At 40.9% G+C, this 23,172-nt stretch overlaps 2 protein-coding genes and 1 pseudogene across 2 annotated transcripts; 2 read left to right on the top strand and 1 right to left on the bottom strand.

Moving 5' to 3' along the window:
- The first annotated feature begins 848 nt into the window (after positions 1 to 848).
- Positions 849 to 5,364, top strand: LOC139453358 (uncharacterized). Its single transcript, XM_071235030.1, has 4 exons — positions 849 to 1,575; positions 1,694 to 1,738; positions 4,104 to 4,488; positions 4,947 to 5,364. Exons 1-4 carry the CDS (start codon positions 849 to 851, stop codon positions 5,362 to 5,364), a joined length of 1,575 nt encoding a protein of 524 aa, XP_071091131.1.
- Positions 5,365 to 7,546: 2,182 nt separating this feature from the next.
- On the bottom strand, positions 7,547 to 10,085 carry LOC139452888 (golgin subfamily A member 6-like protein 22; annotated as a pseudogene).
- A 7,482-nt stretch (positions 10,086 to 17,567) lies between these two features.
- LOC139452744 (C-type lectin mannose-binding isoform-like) lies at positions 17,568 to 21,334 on the top strand. The gene is made up of 3 exons (XM_071234336.1): positions 17,568 to 17,817; positions 19,179 to 19,373; positions 21,126 to 21,334. The coding sequence occupies exons 1-3, from the start codon at positions 17,568 to 17,570 to the stop codon at positions 21,332 to 21,334; spliced, it is 654 nt and encodes a 217-aa protein (XP_071090437.1).
- The last annotated feature ends 1,838 nt before the right edge of the window (positions 21,335 to 23,172 follow it).

Here is a 23,172-nt window from a genome sequence, read left to right as displayed (position 1 = left end):
TGTCATCTCCTTGTCAAAACTGACAAGAAAGAGGAGGGTAATTTGATAACAAACTGTAAAGGCCACCGGGCGGATATCCAGAAGAAGGAGTGGTGAAATCGTGTAAGTGCATTTATGTGTTTACAACATAATATACTTAGGACAGTCGGTGGTTAGAACCAATATTTTTTTAACTAACGTCGTATCGAAGTGAATCCGTTGAAAAGGTATCCAAACCATTGTCAACTAGGTACTGCCATACGGACCTCTAATTTGTATTAATTTTAGAACTTTCCACGCACACTTCGGCCAGCTTAAATGTATACGCATGGATTTCATTTTTCTTCTATTTTTGACTCGGTGTCTCATATTTACCATTCATGCAGGTTTCAGACGTTTACCACTTCGGTGAAACCCACGAGCACGGGTATGGTGCTGACAAATCTAGAATCATAATCGGGGCGAAGCGGGATTCGAAATAACAATCATGGGTTTCTGGCGTACCCAAGGGACGCAACTCTGCACAGAGAATCGCGGCGCCTCAGACGACTGGGTCACCTATGCCCCCAAATTGGTCTTGAATAATAAGGACTCAATGATAGACAGTTAACAATCACTGAAACGTTTGATTTTGTCATAACTTCAAATGGTTATGAGGTAATTATTTTGGTGATTTTGACATCGTTTAGTGCTACTTAGAGCAGATATATCCATAGCACATGGCATGATTTCCAAAAGGGATCACGTGACTAGTCCCTTATGCATTATGGTTGGAAATTATTTTTGACCCCGGTTTGGACGTGCAGAGGATATATGAGAAGATAATAATTGATCTGAGCTATCGATTATAATCTATACCGGGGGATGTCATGAAATGCGTGTCACATTTATTCCTTAAACCTCTTAACGGTATCATGTTGTACTGTCGCACGCTATATAGCACGAGTAACTGCTCACGAACTCCAATACATACGCCACTTGCAGCTGGTGAAAATATTTGCGCCATCATGAAGGTGTCAGCCCTTGTGAGTGTCATCGGCTTAGTTATCACTGCGTCGGAAGCTCAATTTATAAACGTAAATTTAGCAGACGAACTGTCACGACAAATCAGCTCGGGAAATGTCCCCATGACCTCCATCGGAACTGACGGTGTTCCATCCTCCGCTGGGAGCCAGGCAGGGCAATCTCCAGGCACTTCTTCAGAACAAACTTCCTCCACGAATGGAAACAGTCCTCTTTCAGTTACGTTTGGTTCCAGCAGCCGATTTAAGAATACTGTCTCATTTAATTCACAGACAAAGAAACTTTCACGCAAATTGAAAGACATGATTGATCGCATGGATGATCTTGAAAATTATTTCAAGAACTCTGGTGTATACAGCCCTGAAAACAACACCATGGAGAGTACCAGCAATGAACAGTCATTCGGCATCGCTGCAAATTTTGTTGTACCTCGCGTAGCCACACGTGCATCGTCTCTTGCTGGTGGTATACCACAGATGAACCAGCGCATTGAGGATTTGAAAAAGGCCATTGCTGACTACAAAATATCTAATCCTGCTGTTGAAGTTACAACTAACGCTGGAGTCAATGAAGGTAAATGTATTCGTTGTATTCTTTCGGTAAATGCAAAATGTCAGTTGATATAAGAAAATTATTGCAAATATTGCCATAATATTTATGTCATGATATGTTATTTTTCATTGTCTTTAAGGGGGCATGACAACAGACGCTGCATTTACAGATGGAACCAATACACGTAGGTTTTACTCTTTATGTTGCCTGCAGAATTTAAATACCAAAAACTCGTTTTGAAAATCGGTTGAAGAATCATCTGTCTCTCTTGTTCTAGAATATTTCAAATACATACTGCTCTACATTTTGTTACCTTATTGTGCGCCAGGGCTGACATTGAGATCAATACACATAATAAGAATTGATAGCATTTGTTTTGCTAAATCAGTGAGGTATGTGTGTGTATAGTCAAATCTCTTTTGGGGAAGAAGTAACTGGTCGCATGAATCCAATTGAAAATCAATAGTGAAGGCTTGTTCAACATCCAGGCAACATCTTGTATGTGAGAGGGTTGGGGTAGCCTTGCGGTAGTCTGGTGGTTAAAGCGTTCGCTCGTTACGCCGAAGACCTGGGTTTGATTCCCCTCATAGGTGCAATGTGTGAAGCCCATTTCTGGTGTCCCCCGCCGTGATAATGCTAAAATATTGCTAAAAACATGGATGTGACATGGGAATTGAATCTTCACATGTTTTGTGACACGGAAAACTGCCTGACATCGATCATGCTTTGGATGAAGGTTTTGATCGTAGCCTTTTTATCACGCGAGCATGCTTTACATACGCATTTCCCGTGAGTACGCTGCTTCTTCGGTACTTTCTACATGGAGAATTCCTTGCAGGTATAAGTAAAGGTTAACACTACACGAACTGTTCCTCATCCCTCAGCATGGGATCTCTATATAATCCTTTATTAGATCCCTTATCCGATCCCTATCTCTATTTTCTACTACTACCACGACTACTACTACAGCAGACAAGGGTAAGAACAGGGGCTACACTAGACTACCTCTACAGTAGACGTGGGTAAGAACAGGGGCCACTCAGCCAGCACACTGGACTTCCACTACAGTAGACGTGGGTAAGAACAGGGGCCACACTAGACTACCACTACAGTAGACGTGGGTAAGAACAGGGGCCACACTAGACTACCACTACAGCAGACAAGGGTAAGAACAGGGGCCACACTAGACTACCACTACAGTAGACAAGGGTAAGAACAGGGGCCTCACTAGACTACCACTACAGCAGACAAGGGTAAGAACAGGGGCCACACTGGACTACCACTACAGTAGACAGGGGTAAGAATAGGGGCCACACTAGACTACCACTACAGCAGACAAGGGTAAGAACAGGGGCCACACTGGACTACCACTACAGCAGACAAGGGTAAGAACAGGGGCCACACTGGACTACCACAACAGTAGACAGCGGTAAGAACAGGGGCCACACTAGACTACCACTACGATAGACAGGGGTAAGAACAGGGGCCACACTAGACTACCACCACAGTAGACAGGGGTAAGAACAGGGGCCACACTAGACCACCACTACAGCAGACAAGGGTAAGAACAGGGGCCACACTGGACTACCACTACAGCAGACAAGGGTAAGAACAGGGGCCACACTGGACTACCACTACAGTAGACAAGGGCAAGAACAGGGGCCACACTAGACCACCACTACAGCAGACAGGGGTAAGAACAGGGGCCACACTAGACTACCACTACAGTAGAAAAGGGTTAGAACAGGGAAATAATAATTATTATTTACGGATTAAAATAAAAATGCAGCAAAGAGGATTTGGGTGATCCTGGCACAGTCAGCCTGGTTAGGCTCATCATCAGCTCAGGGCCCTTGCCCCCTCTACACGCATTCCAGACAGCGAATGGGACTTCCCCCAGGAAGCTCTGCCTATTCAAACCCACCCAGATTGTCAGAAGGGCTGTATTCCTGGTAGCAAACCCGGGTACTCTCCCAATGTCAGTCAACCGATAGGGGGGTACCAAACCTAAGACACCGAGAACAATGGGGACTCAGACAACTTAGTACATGGGATGCAAGCATGACACTTCGAAAGCGAGGTATATTTGCCATGTTTTTCCTGTATTTTGTCATTTACATTGTGTCAAAAGTGACCTAAAATTCAATGATTTCATAGGATTTATCAAAAAGGACAAGATCAGGTTTGTTGGCATGGATACGTCTGGGGCTGTAAACGGGCCTATAACAAAATACATTGTATTTATCAATTTCCATGACGCCCTCTACATATTCCGGGTCGTACCATGGATGGACCTCTGTGTCAAAACCACAAGCATGGCAAAGGCGGTAATAAAATGATCAAACCACTCCATCATGTCGCTTAGGATACTATATTTGTGCCAAAGCTGCAGCTTGGCATCCACTGACAATGTGTTGGACAGTCTCATTAAATTCATCACAATTCATCTACATTTTCATCATCATAATCTTTATTATTGTTAAATGCATATTAAAATATCCATTTATATTTCAATGTATCATATCAAAATGCAATTTGTATTTTGGCAGAGTTCACAGATCGTATCTTCTCTGGTTACTTTGACGATGACAACCTGTACGACATCTCTGGCATGGCCGTGAGTATGTCTCACGATGGCATTATATACGCCGCTAACGACAGGTCCTCTTCCAGAAACCTCAACGATGTTTATGTGGTTAATGCCACCAACGGCAAAGTGCTCAACACGATAGAAGTAAAGGGCGCCACAAATCATGACTGGGAAGACATGGCAGTTGCTCGCTGTAGTGCAACATCTAAATCAAATTGCATCTACATTGGGGACATTGGAAAAGGTTATGACGGCCGTACTTCCAACAAAATCTACAAGATTGTTGAGCCAGATGACCCCGTTCACATCAGTTCTGTAGATATTGAAGAAACCATTTCCTTTAGGTAAGTAAACGAAACAAGTTGTAAATTGTCATTATAAAGTTAGTGAAATATCTGATTTTGACCCCTATATTATTATATTGGGGGCGGTGGGGTTGAACAATGGTTAAAGCGCCGAAGGTCCGGTTCGTTTCCCCACATGGGCACAATTGGTGAAGCCAATTTCTGGTGTAACCCGCCGTGATTGTGCTGGAGTATTGCTAACAACAGCGTAAAACATACTCACTTATTTACAAACTCATTTCGACATTGAATCGAATATTAGTTACTGCTTCATGGTATATAATAGTCAACATTTGTACAGAACCATCATACCAAACCATAAAGCTGATGGATCGAGGTTGGGGGCAATTGATGACGTGACGTTTGAGGTTATTCTGGTTTTGTCGTTATTGATAATCCTTATTCGTATCCAAATATTCAAGTCAAATGTGCACTCACATATATTCTTGTTGCTGTAGTGGCATCAGTCAGGACATGGAAACCTTAATGGTGAGCCCAGACCTCAAGATATACGTCATACCTGAAGATGATGGTGAAGCTACTCTCTATAAGATTGAAAATGGTAGGGCCATGGAAATGTGTCAGATTAGTCTCGAATCAGAGTATGAGGCCCCAATAGGTGGCGACATTGCATCCTGCGGGACGAAGGTACTCCTCAAAGCCGTCGATTACATGTACTTCTACTACGTGCCAGATGGAAACTATGAAGCCGCATTATGTGACCCGAATCCAAAGGTCCACCGCCTTCAGTACACCACAGAGAGGAATGGCCAGGCGGTCGCCTTCAAACCAGGGGGCCTGTCGTATTACACATGTACCGCAGAGGAGTATTCTCCACTATGGAGATATGATTTGCTCAAGGTCAACGAGGTGTGATTTCTCCAACGAATGTTGGAAAATGTAATACGACCATTAAACTGCAAGTTGAGTGCCTTTGTTGTCAATTTTTTTCAATGGATCAACAACATGTTCCTTATAGACGGTTTTTCTTTGTCATGATATTGGGCTGATGACATTAAATACTCTTAAAAATATAAGTGGGTAGTCAAAAACAATTAAAATAATAAACGAATTAGGAACACATTACAAAGGGTAGTGAAGTTTGACAGTAAATGTTATGACCGCCAAAGCCTTGAAGGACGATAGGGGAAAAAAATGGAATGGATGTTTTTAGATCAGTAGTGCGTTATACCGCCACGATTTGTTCACGATCATTCACTCGACGGGACATACTGCGTATGAGTGAGTCACACAATGGCGATTTGAGGGATGCCCACTCCTCGGGCAGAGCCTGGCTATGTTCAGCCAACGTGGTCAGGGACCCATGACGTTGACGCACACGTCTGCCCTTCATGTCCCAGATGTGTTCAATGGGGTAACGGTCTGGGTCATTGCTGGCCATGGCATTATCTTATGCTGCTGGGGATGAGCATTGACAATTATTCGTACACGATGAGCACGGGCGTTTGGTGTCACTATGTTGTCCCTATTGTAAAGTCCAGTGTTCCTTCTTTGCACAACATGGGGTTGGGTTCGGTCAGTCCTAGTGATGTCACCTACACCATAACCGACCCTCCATCAAATCTGTCATGATGTCGTAGGTTGACATTAGCTTGACGTTCATTTCAACGTCGCTAAGCACAACCACGCCTATCAAGGAAGTACAAAAGGAATCGAAACTCATCTATAAACATGACAGGTGACCAGCGACAATTACCCAATTGCAAAATTCGACGTTGTGTAAACCAATGACGTCTGTTGGCATAATGTAAGGCGCGTCAGATAACGTGGCCGTCAAGCATATAGATGCATATGAGCTGCATACAGACGTGTTCTTTTTGTCTGACCCGTAACACATGCTCCAGTAGCCAGTTGAAAATTTGCAGCAATTGATTCCCCGTTTGAGCCCGATTTCGAATCGATCTATCCTGTACTCTTATCGTTGACTTGGGGTGGCCTGAACGTGGTCGATCGTCAACATTTTAGGTTTGGTGGTACCTGTTACATATTGTGATAATCAGAGACTGTGAAACATTGAACGTAGAGAACGTAGAAACATTGGCCACTGCGCGCTGATTTTTTCCAGTTTACATTGCAGACGTTGCATTGTTCTTCACACAAAAACAATAATTGAAATCAAGGAAATCACAACTGTAAGATAAGCAGAATTAATATGATTGACAGGCATAATATGCACAGAGATTATCGATCTTTCTTGGATGTGTCAAAATCAGGAATGACACCCGACGCACGTGCGTGGCGCTACTGGGTGCGACACCTGCAAACTATTGGGTGTGTTTGAGTTTCACAGACATAAAAATCCTTTCATCGGATGATACTTATCGTTGTTCTAATACTTGCAATTAACTTTTATATTTCATGATCCTCTACTTTTTTTAAAGAGTGTATGGGGTGACGCCTGCTTCTATATATATTTCTACTTCTACTTTCATCCATATATTTTATCCTTACTTTCCACTTTTACCTCTTCTTCAACCTATAATTCTACCTGGGTATAGAGGTGTCCTTGTGGTTAAAGCGTTCACTCATCGCGCTGAAGGCATCGGCTCAATTCCCCATATGAGTTCAATGTGTGAAACCCATTTGCAGAGTCCTTCTTTCTCTATCTCTTCTCCTACGTTTACTTCTTCTTACCTTTCCTCTTCTTCTTCCTCCACCTCTTATTCTTCCTCTCCCTCTTCTGCCTCTACCTCTACTTCTTCTTCTCCATGTTTTACTTCTACTACTTCTTCCTCAACTACATCTTCTACCTCAGCCTCTTCTTTGCCTATCTCTAGCTTTAATTCTACCTCCGGATCCATCTCTTCTTCCTCTTCTACACCTTCTTCTTCATCTTTATGTACCTCTACTTCTTCCTAATATCTCTTTTTCTTCTACCTCTACTTTTTCCTGTACCTCTTCTTCTTCCTCTACCTCTTTTCCCCCCTCTTGTTTTGCTTCTATTTCTTCTTTCACGACTACATCTTCAAGCCCTTCCTCTTCTTCTCCTATCTCTAGCTATACTTTTTCCTCCATCTCTTCTTCCTCCTCCACATCTTCATCTACATGTACCGCTACTGCTTCCTAATATCTCTTCTTCTCCTACCTCTTCTTCTGTGTATACCTCTTCTTCCTTTGCCTCTTATGCTTCCTCTACCTCTTCTCCTTCTTCCTCTTCTTCTATCCCATCCTCTTCTTCTACGTTTACCACTTCTACTTCCTCCACCTCTTCATCTACCTCTATCTCTTCTTCTACGTTTACCACTTCTCCATCCTCCACCTCTTCTTCTTCTACCTCTTACTCTTCCCCACCTCTTCTAAAACTCCACCTCTTCTTCTTCCTTTACCTCTTCTTCTTCCTCTACCTTTGTTCTTCCTCCACTTCTTTTTCCTCTACTTCTTCAGTTTCCTCTTCTACGTTTACTTCTTCTTACTCCTTTTCTTATTCCTCTCCTTATCTTTTTCTCTTGCTTTTCTTCCCCTTCTTTCTCCACTTCTTCTTTTTCCTCTTTATCACTTTCTTCCTCTACCACTTCTTCTACGTTTACCGCCTTTTTAACTTCTACATCTTCTCTTACCTCTTTCTCTTCTATCTCTTCATCTTCTACCCTACATCATCTTCTACTTCTATCTATTCCTTTTTTTTTAATTCTACAACATCTTCTATATCTCTTCTTCTGCCGCCGTCATATAGCTGGAATATTGCTGAGTGCGGCGTTAAACAACAAACCAACCAACGAACCTCTTCTTCTACATCTATCCCTTGTAACTCCTATGCATCTTCTTCCTCTACTCCTATTTCTTTCTCATCTCTCTTCTTCCTCTACCTCTCTCCTTCATCTGCCTCTACTTCATCCTCTACGTTTTCTTCTTCCTCTACCTCTTCTTCTTCCTCATCCTCTTCCACCTTCGCCTCTTATTTTTCCCTACATTTTCTTCTTCCTCCACCTCTACTTCTTCCCCACCCCCTCTTCTATCATTATCTTTTCTTCTACGTTTACAACTTCTCCTTCCTCCACCACTTATTCTTCCGGTACCTCTCCTCCTTTACGTCCTCTTCTTCCTCTACCCCTTCTTCGTTCCCTATCTCTTCTTCTTCCTCTCCCTCTTCTTCACTGTTTACCTCTTCTTATTCCTCCACCTAAACTTATACCTTTACCTCTTCTTCCTTTACTCTTCTTCCTCCACTTCTTCTTCCTATGCGTCCTCTTTACCTCTTCTACGTTTATTTCTTACTCCACCTCTTCTCTTCTTCTTCCTCTACTTCCACTTTTCTACTTCCTCTTCCTCCTTTCTTCTTCTTCCCTCTCCTCATCTTCTTTCTCTACTGCTTCTTCTTCCACCCCCTCTTCTCCCTCCACCTCTTCTTCTGCGGACACCTCTTCTTCTTCCAACTCTTCTTCTACCTCTTTTTCTACGCGTACCTCTTTCTTCCTCTACCTCTAATTTATCCTCTACGTCTTCTTCCTCATCCTCTTCTTCTAGCTCTACCTCTTCTGCGTATACCTCTTCTTCTACCTTTGCCTTGTATTCTTCCTCCACCTCTTCTAATGCCTCTACCTCTTCTTCCTCCACCTCTTCTTCTTCCTCCACTTCTTCTACCTCTGCGTCCTCTTTTTCTCTTCTACGCTTAGTTCTTCTTACTCCACCTCGTCTCTTCTTCTTCCTCTACCTCCTCTTCTTCCCTCACCTCTTCTTCTTTCTTATAATAATATCTTTTTGTTTGTCCACCTCTTCTTCTACGGATACCTCTTCTTCTTCCACCTCTTCTTCTACCTCTTTTTCCACGTGTACCTCTTCTTCCTCTACCTCTATTTCTTCCCCTACCTTTAATTCATCCTCTACGTCTTCTTCCTCATCCTCTTCTTCTAGCTCTACCTCTTCTGCGTATACCTCGTCTCTTCTTCTACCTTCGCCTCTTATTCTTCCTCCACCTCTTCTAATGCCTCTACCTCTTCTTCCTTTACCTCTTCTTCCCCCACCTCTTCTTCTTCCTCCACTTCTTCTACCTCTGCGTCCTCTTTTCCTCTTCTGCGTTTACTTCTTCTTACTCCACCTCGTCTCTCTTCTTCCTCTACCTCCTCTTCTTCCCTTACCTCTTCTTCTTTCTTATAATAATCTCTTTTTGTTTGTCCACCTCTTCTTGTACGGATACCTCTTTTTCTTCCACCACTTCTTCTACCTCTATCTCATCTTCTACCTCTACATTTTCTACCTCTGCCTCTTCTTTTTCGTTTACTCTTCTTCTTCCTCTCCCCTTCTTCTCTACCTCTTCTTCTTTCTCCACTTCTTCTTCCTCTGCTTCCTCTTTTTCCTCTCCTTCTACTATTACTTCGTTTTAGTCCATTTCTTCTCTACCTCTTCCTCCTCTTCTTCCCTCATCTCTTCTTCTTTCTCTACCTCTTCTTCTTTGTCCACCTCTTCCTTTTCTTCTACCTCTATCTCTTCTTATACCTTTATCTTTTATTCGTGTACCTCTTCTTCTTCCTCTAGCCTTCTTCCACTACCTCTTCTTTTTCCTCCACCTCTTCTTCTTCATCCTCTTCTTCTACCTTTGCCCCTTCTTCTGCCTTTATCTCTTCTTCTACGTTTACCATTTCTGCTTCACACACCTCTTATTCTTCCTTTACGTCATGTTCTTCCCGTACTTCTTTTTCCACTTCTTCTTCGTTTACTTCTGCGTACTCATCCTCTTCTTTTACATCTACCTCTTCTTCCTCTTTCGCTTCTTTACCTCTTGTTTTTCTTCCTCTTTTGCATCCAACTATTCCTCTTCCTCCACCTCTTCGTCTCTCTCTACGTCTTTTTCTTCCTCTGCCTCTTTGACATCTGCCTCTATATTCGTCTTTTTTCATCTATCTCTTTTACATTTTCTTCTTTTTTTTACCTTTATCAGGGTATGAAACTCCCAAAAATTTCAGCCAGACCACAGGACTGGCTAGCTGAAATACTTGCCAGCCCTGACCAAAACCTGCCTGCCCACTATAATCATATGTTTCTCAGGATAATTTAATTAAAAATATGAAAACTGATTGCTTGTAGCATAAGCGCATCGCTAAATGTTAGGTTGTCTAAAAGCTAACGGGGTTTCATTTTGGTTACATTTTATCATTCATCTTTACATGTGAATTAATGCTTATCATCGTGAAATATTTAGAATATTTTCACCTATGAAATATAACCCGACCGTCGGGCAAGGGTATTTGAAAATCTGACAGCCCGAGTTGAAATCAACCCGTCTCGGATGGTCGAGCAGGCAGGTATTTCGAATGCTGCCTTTATCTCTTCTCTTTCATCTACCTCCTCTTCTACCTCTATACCATCTTCTGCCTCTACATCATCTTCTACTTCAACCTATTCTTCCTCTGCCTTTCCTGCGTTTCATCTTCTTTACTTCTACATCTTTTTCTACCTCTATCTCTTCTTCCACCTCCACTTCTTCTTCCTCCAACTCTACCTCTTCTACTTTTACCCCTTCTTTTACTTCTACCCCTTCTCCTACCTGTATCTGTTCTCCTACCTGTATCTGTTCTCCTACCTGTATCTGTTCTCCTACCTGTATCTGTTCTCCTACCTGTATCTGTTCTCCTACCTGTATCTGTTCTGCTACTTCTATCTGTTTTTTCTACTTCAAACCTGCTGATATGAGTCGATTTATCAATGCCCGTGACAGGTGCTTGAGTCTAAGGGTTGTCTCCTGAGCATGCGGGGCACGTCGCCATCTTCGAGTGCTGACGTCACCCGTGCCCGTCGCCATCTTCGAGTGCTGACGTCACCCGTGCCCGTCAGGAATTTGTTTGGTCAAATACCTAATAAATTGTTCAATGCCTCTGTGCCAATCGGCTGAATTATCGTAACCGAGCTGACGACCAATAGCTTTGTAGGACATACCTGCATTAATAATGGCTATCATTCGTCGTCAGATAATCTTCTGACCATGTTGAACAACTACAGCATAGAATTATTTGAAATTGTACTTGGATTGAGCGTCGACGTTTTAACATGCCACGAGAGGCTTGTTGCAACGTGCACGTGCTTGGGGTTGCGTTTTTACTCATAACATTGACGGTCGAACGCTGAACTTGTATACTTCTAATGTCTTTTTCTACTTTTAGTCTAACCTCTTCCCGTGTCACTATCTTTCTTTGTAAATAATTCTGTGTACTTTGATACACTAAGGAGGAAATGGAATTTGTGTTCACGCCACGCCCAAACGACCTTCGTTTCCACACATTGCGTGCAAATGGAATCGGGAAATTGAAATTGAAAATATGTTACGTCGTTGTTCTTTCATACAAGGTTAGCGAATCGACGCTATACGTTTCTGTTTACGTCTCTTATAACAACTGCCTTGAAACATCGTATATGTTTGTGCTGAAATTCCCAGAATTACCAGGAAACTGCCAGAGGACGGATCGGACATTACCGTAAGGGTCAGGTGAACGTGATCAGCGAAACAATGTATCATTGGTAAGTAGCACAAGTGCTTAATCATCATACCTGGTTAACATTGACACACATCTCACTCGCTCACATATTTGTTTGTCTGATTAACGCCATACTCCGGCCAGGATTTAACTGGAGGTGAAAGTGGCAAACCGGTGATTGATATCATGAACGACACCCCACACCATCGGGGATACGATGGCACACAATCATCCAAAGTCAACCCCTCATGTAATAAGCAGTTACATTGTCCTGAGGTTGGGGGCCACGGGTGACACAATCGTCTAAGACATCGCAATTTGCTGTTTAGAGTCGCGTCCCTTGGGCACGCCCGAATCCTTCGATTGTGGGTTCGAATCCAGGTTCGCCCCGATTATGTTTCTAGGTTTGAGCCCGCCACCCGTGCTCGTTGGTTTCACCAAGGTGGTGAACTACTGAGACCTGCTGCACTTCGGGCTTTCCTTCCACATCAAGTTGACACGCCGTGATGTAACTGGAAAGTCTTTCCAAGCTCATGTCATTCACTCACTCACGCCATTGTCCAGTGTGAATGGGTGGGAAACTGTTGTATTGTAACAGCAGTAGCATACATTCACCGTTCACTATGAGTATTGCAAGTTTAAACCAAAGATCCGGGTTAGAATTAATCTTCAGCAACCCATGCTCGTCGTAAGAGGCGATTAATGGGGTCTGTGGTCACGTCTGCTGACGCAAATTATCGTATGCAAATTATGCATATAGATGCTCATGATGTTACTCACTGGATTTTCAGGCCCTAATTCGATTACCTACCGCATTCATATTGCTAAAATACTGTTGAGTGCGGCGAAAACAACATCCAGCAAACCAACTAAAGGATTTACGGCAACACATAATATGACAAAAAGTGCCCAAAATGAGGTCCGAAAGACGTGCGTAAACATACTATACTATCATACTATCATTAGCATTTAGTCGATGTAGCGTCTTTGTCATAACGTAAGCATAGTCGTTGTTAAAATCAAAACATATTCATATGATACCGCGCTCGATATTAAATAATTTACGAAGATAATTATGCTGGAATGTAATTGTGGACCATGCTTTCAAAAAAGACTCAAGCATGTCGGGGCACACTAACCACACTCAAAACTGAAAACCCTGGAACAGACTGTGCCACTGCTTCTACCTTTACGATTAACGAGATCGAACATATTATGCAAAACAGGACAAAAAATGTTACAAGCAACTGCCTATTGACACATTATCTATATTGAGCAATAATTTGGATATAGACCCATCTGCATTTACCGAAAGACGGATGTTGGAGAGGGGTTTGATCATGGACATAATATGAGTGAGTGAGTATGGTTTTACGCCGCTTTTAGCAATATTCCAGAAATATCACGGCGGGGGACACCAGAAATGGGCTTCACACATTGTACCCATGTCGGGAATCGAACCCATGTCTTCGGCGTGACGAGCGAACGCTTTAACCACTAGGCTACCCGACCGCCCCCGACGTAATATGAGGATTGACATGTACCTACATGTTAGATTACTACATAATTGTCTTAATATTACTCACAATGAAATAGTGTGTGAGTGATTATAGTTTTACGCCGCTTACAACAATATCACGGCGGGGAAAACCAGAAATGAGCTCCATACGTTGTACCCATGTCGGGAATCGAACCCGGGTATTCAGCGTGACGAGCGAAGCCTTAACCACTAGGCTACCCGACCGCGCCTACAAAGTGATATGACAATAACATAGTGAGTATGATTGAGATGAAATTAATAGATAATATCCTACCCGCTGCCAGACTGCTGTTGACAGAAATTATGACAAGGAATGTGAAGAGAAGTAGCCCCCTGCCCATCTCGGTGGATGTCTTTGTTCGAGAGGTAAGTCAGCAATGTCTTCAACAACCCAAGGCATGGACGTAATGGCGGCGCATAATGAAAGTCTGTGACAAGGATTTAACATTTTTAAACTGCATTAAAACCGGTTTGTAATGTTGAATGTATGTACCGATTGGCTGGGTTATCCGTAGTTGCATGTTGACAATAGTGCATTATTAAAAAACCTAAATCCATCTATCGCTAAAGCTGACTGATTGACGTTCCACAACGGAAGGCAATATTTGTCTTCAGTGTTCATAGATTGGCCATACATCATTAACATTCACCAGCTACTTTAAGTGGGTAGAAGACAGTATTAACACACATTACTTTAAAACATCTTTTGTCGAAGAAATATTATCTGTCAGCACAAGCCGAGACGTCGATTTTCCGGTTAAAAGGTAACACAATCACTTTTAGGTTACCTTTTGTGCTGATACGTACACAGGTAACAAATTGATACTTCTGTGTTTAATTGTGAGTCGACTTACGAACCACAATGACATTCTGTCATTGTGTTTTCTATCATGCAACTTTAGAATCCGGCATTCTGATAGCTCTCTCATCGAAAGTCAATTAGTAACATGACGGCATCACTGAAGTCAATATGCATCAACCACGCAAGCTCCATCGTTCGTACAGTTTGGTCCTCACTCAGTCAATTCTTTAATAAGAACAATCGAGTGGCAGGTGACTGCGAGCAACACGCACCGGTCTGGGTGTATAGCCTGTGTGGAATGTTCAGTCGAGTGCGTCTGCTAGTATGCGACTAGAATACATAACCCACCAACTTACTGTTTTTAAACTTTACCAGTAGAAAAGCTTAACTATTGGTTTTCTTACTTGCATAAACATGATATATTTCGATCAAACACCCGAGGGACAACAATTAAATTACAAGAGCATGATATACTCTTATTAAATGCTTCCATTCCGTGTTCTTATATGAATCGCCAGAAACCTATGATCGTGATTCGAATCCTGATTCGCCTCGATTATGTTCCAGATTGGTCAGCACCATACCCATGCTCGTAAATTCCAGCAAAGAAGAAAACATCTGAGACCTGTATCACTTCAGACTTTCCTCCGACATAAGCTAGAATGCATGCCCGCTGTGAATGTATCAGAAAAGATGAATGCATGTGACGATTGTATGAGTATGGTGGTACATCTGTGAGGAATGTATCATTGTGATGGTACTACTGTGATGAATGTGTCAGTATAGAGGTACACCTGTGCGGAATGTATCAGTATAGAGATACACATGTTATGTATGTATCAGTATGCTGGTACATCTGTAGTGAACGAATCAGTATAGAGGTACATCTGTAGTGAATGTATGAGTACAGAGATACACATGTTATGTATGTATCACTATGCTGGTACATCTGTAGTGAATGTATCAGTATAGAGGTACATCTGTAGTGAATGAGGGGTACACCTGTAGTTAATGTATCAGTATAGAGGTACACCTGTGAGGAATGTATCACTATAGATGTACACCTGTAGTGAATGTATCGGTATAGAGGTACATCTGTAGTGAATGTATCAGTATAGAGGTACACCTGTGAGGAGTGTATCAGTATAGAGGTACATCTGTGAGGAATGTATCAGTATAGAGGTACACCTGTGAGGAATGTATCAGTATAGAGGTACATCTGTGCGGAATGTATCAGTAAAGAGGTACATATGTAGTGAATGTATCAGTATAGAGGTGCACCTGTAGTGAATGTATCAGTATAGAGGTACACATGTAGTGAATGTATCAGTATAGAGGTACACCTGTGAGGAATGTATCAGTATAGAGGTACATATGTAGTGAATGAGGGGTACACCTGTAGTGAATGTATCAGTATAGAAGTACATCTGTAGTGAATGAGGGGTACACCTGTAGTGAATGTATCAGTATAGAGGTACACCTGTGAGGAATGTATCGGTATAGAGGTACATCTGTAGTGAATGTATCAGTATAGAGGTACACCTGTGAGGAATGTATCAGTATAGAGGTACATCTGTAGTGAATGTATCAGTATAGAGGTACACATGTGCGGAATGTATCAGTATAGAGGTACACCTGTGAGGAATGTATCAGTATAGAGGTACATCTGTAGTGAATGAGGGGTACACCTGTAGTGAATGAGGGGTACATCTGTAGTGAATGAGGGGTACACCTGTAGTAAATGTATCAGTATAGAGGTACACCTGTGCGGAATGTATCAGTATAGAGGTAGATCTGTAGTGAATGTATCAGTATAGAAGTACACCTGTGATGAATGTATCAGTATAGAGGTGCACCTGTGAGGAATGTATCAGTATAGAGGTACACCTGTGCGGAATGTATCAGTATAGAGGTACATCTGTAGTGAATGTATCAGTATAGAGGTACATCTGTAGTGAATGAGGGGTACACCTGTAGTGAATTTATCAGTATAGAGGTACACCTGTGAGGAATGTATCAGTATAGAGGTACATCTGTAGTGAATGTATCAGTATAGAGGTACACCTGTGCGGAATGTATCAGTATAGAGGTACACCTGTGATGAATGTACCAGTATAGAGGTACATCTGTAGTGAATGTATTAGTATAGTGGTACATCTGTAGTGAATGTATCAGTATAGAGGTACACCTGTGATGATTGTATCAGTATAGAGGTACACCTGTGAGGAATGTATCAGTATAGAGGTACATCTGTAGTGAATGAGGGGTACACCTGTAGTGAATGAGGGGTACGTCTGTAGTGAATGTATCGGTATAGAGGTACACCTGTGCGGAATGTATCAGTATAGAGGTACATCTGTAGTGAATGTATCAGTATAGAAGTACACCTGTGATGAATGTATCAGTATAGATGTGCACCTGTGAGGAATGTATCAGTATGGAGGTACATCTGTAGTGATTGTATTAGTATAGAGGTACACCTGTGAGGAATGTATCAGTATAGAGGTACATCTGTAGTGATTGTATTAGTATAGAGGTACATCTGTAGTGAATGTATCAGTATGGAGGTACATTTGTAGTGAATGTATCAGTATAGAGGTACATCTGTAGTGATTGTATTAGTATAGAGGTACATCTGTAGTGAATGTATCAGTATAGAGGTACATCTGTAATGATTGTATTAGTATAGAGGTACATCTGTAGTGAATGTATCAGTATGGAGGTACATCTGTAGTGAATGTATCACTCACAAGAGAATGAGTGAACAGTAAGGATTAATCCTCTGATACGTCTTGAAAATATTGTAGAATGAAAACATAATAAGATATACCTGCAGTTCAACCATGGTTGAATGACCCTTGAAAGAGTACTGAAAGTCATAGTGAAATCACTGACGTGTAACTGGTTTTGTAAAGTCACAACAATACCAGTTCTAAACCTAGTGGTTTATAATCTATGATATTTGATTACGGATACTGTAAAACACCCAACAAGGGAAGAAACAATCAACATTTTTATAATAAATAGGCCTGTTTAAAACATTTGATGTAAAGATATGAAGGTACGTTCCTGCTCCTGGTTTCTACCAGCTCGGCGTTTGATTGTTCACAAGGCCCATAACAATGCACTGGCATAAACCACAAGTCACCACCTAGTGAAAGGTATTCATATCATTATACCCAAACTCATTATTTATATTCGAATTTAAAATAGAACCGTCCGAATTATACCCATGGGAGCCTACCTTCCCGACCAGTACACCGAGCAACGTTAAGGTGTTGGTATATTTGAGATCACTCAGACCGTGAATATGTATCCACAACTATTACTTGTCTTTTTCGTCTCGTCTATTTCTTGCCAAAAGGAGGGCTTCGAAGTAAATGAGGAGCAGGAAGCGGTACTTCAGAGTGACGACAATATTGATGATCTAGCGTTGGATGGTTCTCAGTTGGATTTCGGGGTACCATACAACGAGAATTTTGAGGAACGATTGGTCAAGCTGGAAGATTTAGTAGAGAATATGCAGAAGACGTGTTCCAGAAGTTGTACGGGTAGTCAAGGTAAATACCATACCTCGGGTAACTGATACCTAATACTCATCGTGTTTGTTTGATTTGGTGGTTGGTTTGTTGTTTAACGCCGCACTCAGCAATATTCCGGCTATATGACAGTGGTCTGTAAATAATCGACTCTTGACCAGACAATCCAGTAATTGATCTCATGAGCATCGATCCACGCAACTGAGATCGATGACATGCATCAACTAAGTCAGCGAGAATGACCACTCGATTTCGTGTGTCGCCTCCTACGACAAGCATGGGTTGCTGAAGACCTATTCTACCTTGGATCTTCACGCGAACGGGTCGTGTTTGTTTGAACATCAACATGTTTTCTTAATTTCCTAAAATGGAATAGGAATATGCAAAAATGTCTTACATTCACATTTCAATTCAAGGGAAATATTCATTCTGTTTATTCTGTTGAACTTTGACGTTCAATTCGACTTTTCTTATGTCATATAAACCGATTAATACAATGACATTTTAACATTTAAAATCACCCGACTTAATTTTTGTCTAGACGTGCATATTATGTTCTTATCTCTCTGTTTTATTCTATATTTATTCTATATTTGCTTAAATAGTAGCAATGCAACGTTATATATTGCCCCACACACTCACCGTAACAACGTCGTGGAGTTAATTGCGCCGGTATGTTTTCAAAGATATCATTCGACTCTTTCTCGAAAAGCTTCATGGTACATATGTGAAGGACATTATGTATTCAGTGACCAAAATAATATTCGATGAAATTCCTAATTTTGTCTTGTTCAATATGTTCCCGTGTTTATGTTTTACTTGCCTTTGTCTGTGTTTGTGGCGGATAACACATGCTTATGAGTAAACTAAATATGCTTGTCTTACGCATTTAAATACAATGAGGTGAATCAGATCATTGCAATGACTACCTAAGCATGAGGACTGTTTCCTTTCCGAGAAAGTATTAATCCTTTTATTCATGAATGCTCTTAACATTGAACAGTGTATTTAATTTATTAACCTGAATCTAGCCTATTGTCATTTTTGTTTTATCAGGCTGAATATGGGGTAATTTCCATCCCACATCATGCGCCCCTATAACCGTCAATTTACGTCATATTTCAGTATTAATGAAAGAACTAAAGAATAATGATTGCAAGGTCCACAATGGTCTCTTTATAAGAGTGTGACTCTGTGTCTAGGGTGCCGCTAGTTCCCAAGTTACAAATAGTTGTGGTTTCAAATTTCAGATTCGGACCGATTATGATCCTTCGTATTTAAAGGTTCTTGTGGTTATGTTAAACCTCATCATATTTTTGACTTGAGATTTGCCTCCCACATTCCTGAGACGTTGTCTTTCCCTAATTCAATCACTATTGCAGAAACAGCCGTTTGTCCTGAAGACTATATTTGGAACAAAGCTCTCAATTTTTGCTACAAGATCCATGACGATGACAAACTGGAGTGGGCGACTGCTCAGTTGGTGTGTGCTGCTGAGGTGCCGGGTGGAAGACTAGCCATCTTCGACACAGATGAGAAACGCCAGGCTGTCTACAAAAACATTAAAGATGGGACAGGTATAATTTGATTTGTTGTTTGGTACTGAATTGATCACAAATTTGTGTCCCCTGCAATGCACGAGGGACGGCAGGATAGCTAGAACATTCACTTGTCATCCCCACATGGGTACAATGTGTGAAGCAAAAATTTGATAAATTAATCTCGATGGTAACGTTTAATCTTTACTCGTTCATACGTCAAATGAACGTTTCATTTAACCAAGTAAATGTTCTAAACCATTATTTCTGAGAAAGAGAAAGAGAAGTCTTTTGTAGAAGAACCGCCTCCTTGGTCTAGAGGTAGAGCGTCCGCCCGGAGAGCTGAAGGTCCGGGGTTCGATCCCCGGCCGCGTCATTCCGAAAGACGTTAAAAGGTGGTACTTGTTGTTACCCTGTCTGGCGCTCGGCATTAAGGGGCTAAAACAAGTACTGGTCGGCTCGGAGTCAGTATACTGTGTCTGAGTGTGGTATTCATGTTAAACTGCGGCATGGTATCTCAGTGTGCTATCACTATAAATCGGCATCAGTCAGGACAAGTACAAACAGCCACACACACACGAGCATGCACGTCGCTATATAAGTGCAATACTCTTGGACGCGACGTTAAACCCAATTTCACCTCACCTATTGTAGAAGTCTAGTGACTGTTGTCTATTGCATAGTGTATGAAAAAATGTTTGACCACGTTTACAAAGCGACTGTAGCGATGCTGCTGTACATGTGTTGACAGTTTCTAACAGCTTCACACACAGTAGTTGTTAATATGTTCAGCCTCTTGTTCCAAGACTGTCAATCGCATTAGACAGAGGGTATGTAAATCAACATCGTCTATTCTTCACGGTGAATAATCAAAATGTTTGGGTTATTCATTAGTTTTATATCTATAGCTATGATACTCTAGTTCATTTACTGTCCTTTGTCGACAGATTTTATAGACTATATATTGATGTATTATTACTGTACAACTTGATTTAGTAACGATATAGCTAAAATATTGCTGATGTGACTATAAATCTCAACTCACTTACTCACTATTCTTCACGGGCGTGTCCATATGTTACTCCACCACCGGGGAATACATACTCATATAAATAGCAACATATTTGAAGCTGTGTCCACGAAAAACTAGTCATTTATTTACACAACATCGATCCACGACGTTTCAACAGAGCGGGTTTTTAAAATGATTAAAATGAAGGGACCCCTCTTTTCATGTGATAATGTTCAGGAACAGGTTGTCCCAGTCGTCTAATGCGCCGCAATTCGCTGTGCAGAGTTGCGTCCTTTGGACACGCTAGAAACCCATGGTATCGGGACACCAGAGGATAATAATGAATGTTCGTTGTACTATTCCGACTATATCATAGTTTGGTGTATTTCAATCAATATCAATTAGTTAAGATAAAAGGTATTCTCTAAAGGGTGAGCGAATCCTGTCCCACCGGTGGCACTCATAACAAACACATGCAAAGGTAAATCAAGTTTTAACCTGAAAATACATAGGAACATATGATACAAGTTGAAAAGGGGAATAGCATCATATATCATATTGGTCACTGATGTGTCAGATTTGAAAATATATCATACATGTTTACCATAAAACTGTTTAAAAGCTTCAGGACATGAAATGACATATTTCTACCCTATTTGCTTTTACGTTAGTCATACTAAAAATCCCGTTGTAAACGTTTGAAACCCGAGCGTCAAACCAAACTCATTCACTTTCAGTGGTAGACCTTTGCTGACTAATGATCACCACTTTCAATATAGGTAAGACCCAGAACTACTTCGTAGGTGCTCGGAGAACGCATGGGGACTTCCAGTGGACCGATGGCACTACGATGACTAACGTGAAATGGTGTGATGGTGAGCCCAATGGAACCAAGTGCGGAAACATGTGGGCACGCAAGGGCTACTGCATGGATGACGTGTCCTGTAGTTCGAATCAGGGATTTGTCTGCGAAAAGCCAATGAAATGAAATATTAATTGATATATTTTGATTATTTGACGTTTTTTTATTGTTGTATTGAAATATATTCAGTTCATTCATTGTTATTGATCAAAACACACTAATTGATGAGAGTTGTGCTTCTACTCATGAAAGCAAAGGAATATGTAAACTTTAAAAATAAACTAAATGTAACTTAATATATTTCGGCATCCTCAAAGTGTACATCTGCCATACGGGCACAATCAAATATACCTATTGTGATTACACTATGAGTAAGTATTTCGTTCATTAGATACGTTTTGAACAATTCGTAGCCAGATATATAATATACTTGCAGGCATGGGCGCAGTAATATGTTTCTTACACACCCCAAATCGCACCATTTTACAGCATCGAATCGATACATATTTTCTCTGTTCTCATGATGGTTACACTGATACATAAAAACAGCCATGAGTCACTGAATCCGGCTTACTGGTAACTACTCAGACGTCGTGTGACTCTCAACAAACACGTTCCTGACATATCTGTGGACTACCACAATAATGATGAAAATGCAAACCAGATATCTTCAAAGAACATTTATGCAACACTCTAAATTCAAGTTTAGACATAGACCGAGAATTCGTGATCACCATGCAGTAGCCAGTCATAGGCCTGGATATCGATCTCCCACATGTTTTTGATACCAGTTATCTCAAATGATGTTCTCGTCCACGGATGTGAAAGAAATCTCATTCTCACTCAAAGAATACTTAGAATACGTATTGTTGTAGGTTCATGTTATTTTTACGGTTTTTTTCAATACACATTTGCATATCACATTTTGTCAGTTATTTTTGTTTTTAGTCAGTCAAACCGTTTTCTACGCATGTACTGATTTTATACTCGGTTATGAAAACCGTATTCAAAGGTTAATTTGTTGGAAGAAATATCGTCATGGGACCATCATATTATATCCAAATGAGTTTCAACTCGTGACCTCAACGACGCAAAGTAACCACCGACACGTTAGATCAGGGAGGGGAGTAATTTGAACAGCACCTTGATTTCATCCCATTACATAGTAAGGTTAAGGCAATAAGTGTACTTTATTGCAGAATGGAACTTGAATGGTATTGAGCGGATCCTTCCACTGGAAAGGCAGACTACCTGTGAGCAAATATATATTGTCGGAAGCCATTGGTTATGACAGAAGCTTTTCTTGCCCTGCGGTACATTACTTGTGTCTGCAAACACTTGTGTCATTTGACTTCATCGCAGTGAATGTATTGTCCTCCAAACAACCTTCCTTCTCTTCACCACTAGTATTTGCTATTTTGCGGGATTGCGCGGCAATATAATCTTGACAATCTTATTTGTTCTTTTCGCATGCACACTTATACATCTGACCATCCTTGATTGTGGGATCGGACAGGGAATCAAGATGAATCTGACATTGGTTGTACATATATTCTACCATGAGACGAAGTTAAAAGTTAATATTCATAATCAGAATCTGCATAGAAATTTTAAATATATACAAAAATGAGGTAAATGTTCCCTCGGTGTACATGTTATATATAATAAAATAATATAGTCCACGTTAGTCCATCATATCAGTACTATGTATGAAACTGATATAAAGAAGATGATGGACTAACGTGGACTTAATTATTTTATTATATATATATATATATATATATATATATATATATATATATTTATATATATATATATATATATATATATATATATATATATATATATATATATATATATAAGGATTATACTCTATATATTGCAGAATGTGCAAACATCATTTATATAGAAGTGGATCTGGTACATTTGTTATTTATTGTCAACTACATGTAACCCTGATCAGA

The sequence above is a fragment of the Haliotis cracherodii genome, unplaced genomic scaffold (genome assembly GCF_022045235.1).
Source record: "Haliotis cracherodii isolate W230 unplaced genomic scaffold, xgHalCrac1.p SCAF_9, whole genome shotgun sequence".
In the NCBI taxonomy this organism is placed as follows: Eukaryota; Metazoa; Mollusca; class Gastropoda; order Lepetellida; family Haliotidae; genus Haliotis; species Haliotis cracherodii.
Note: the sequence above shows the minus strand (reverse complement) of the source record. Positions and strands in the feature narration are given on the sequence as shown.

Excerpts from the sequence above, each read along its gene's own strand:
- LOC139453358 (XM_071235030.1), top strand. The coding sequence starts at position 849 with ATGAAATGCGTGTCACATTTATTCCTTAAACCTCTTAACGGTATCATG. Across the intron at positions 1,576-1,693 it reads TAACGCTGGAGTCAATGAAG|GGGGCATGACAACAGACGCT; the intron begins GTAAATGTATTC and ends ATTGTCTTTAAG. Across the intron at positions 1,739-4,103 it reads TACAGATGGAACCAATACAC|AGTTCACAGATCGTATCTTC; the intron begins GTAGGTTTTACT and ends GTATTTTGGCAG.
- LOC139452744 (XM_071234336.1), top strand. The coding sequence starts at position 17,568 with ATGTATCCACAACTATTACTTGTCTTTTTCGTCTCGTCTATTTCTTGC. Across the intron at positions 17,818-19,178 it reads AAGTTGTACGGGTAGTCAAG|AAACAGCCGTTTGTCCTGAA; the intron begins GTAAATACCATA and ends TCACTATTGCAG. Across the intron at positions 19,374-21,125 it reads AAACATTAAAGATGGGACAG|GTAAGACCCAGAACTACTTC; the intron begins GTATAATTTGAT and ends CTTTCAATATAG.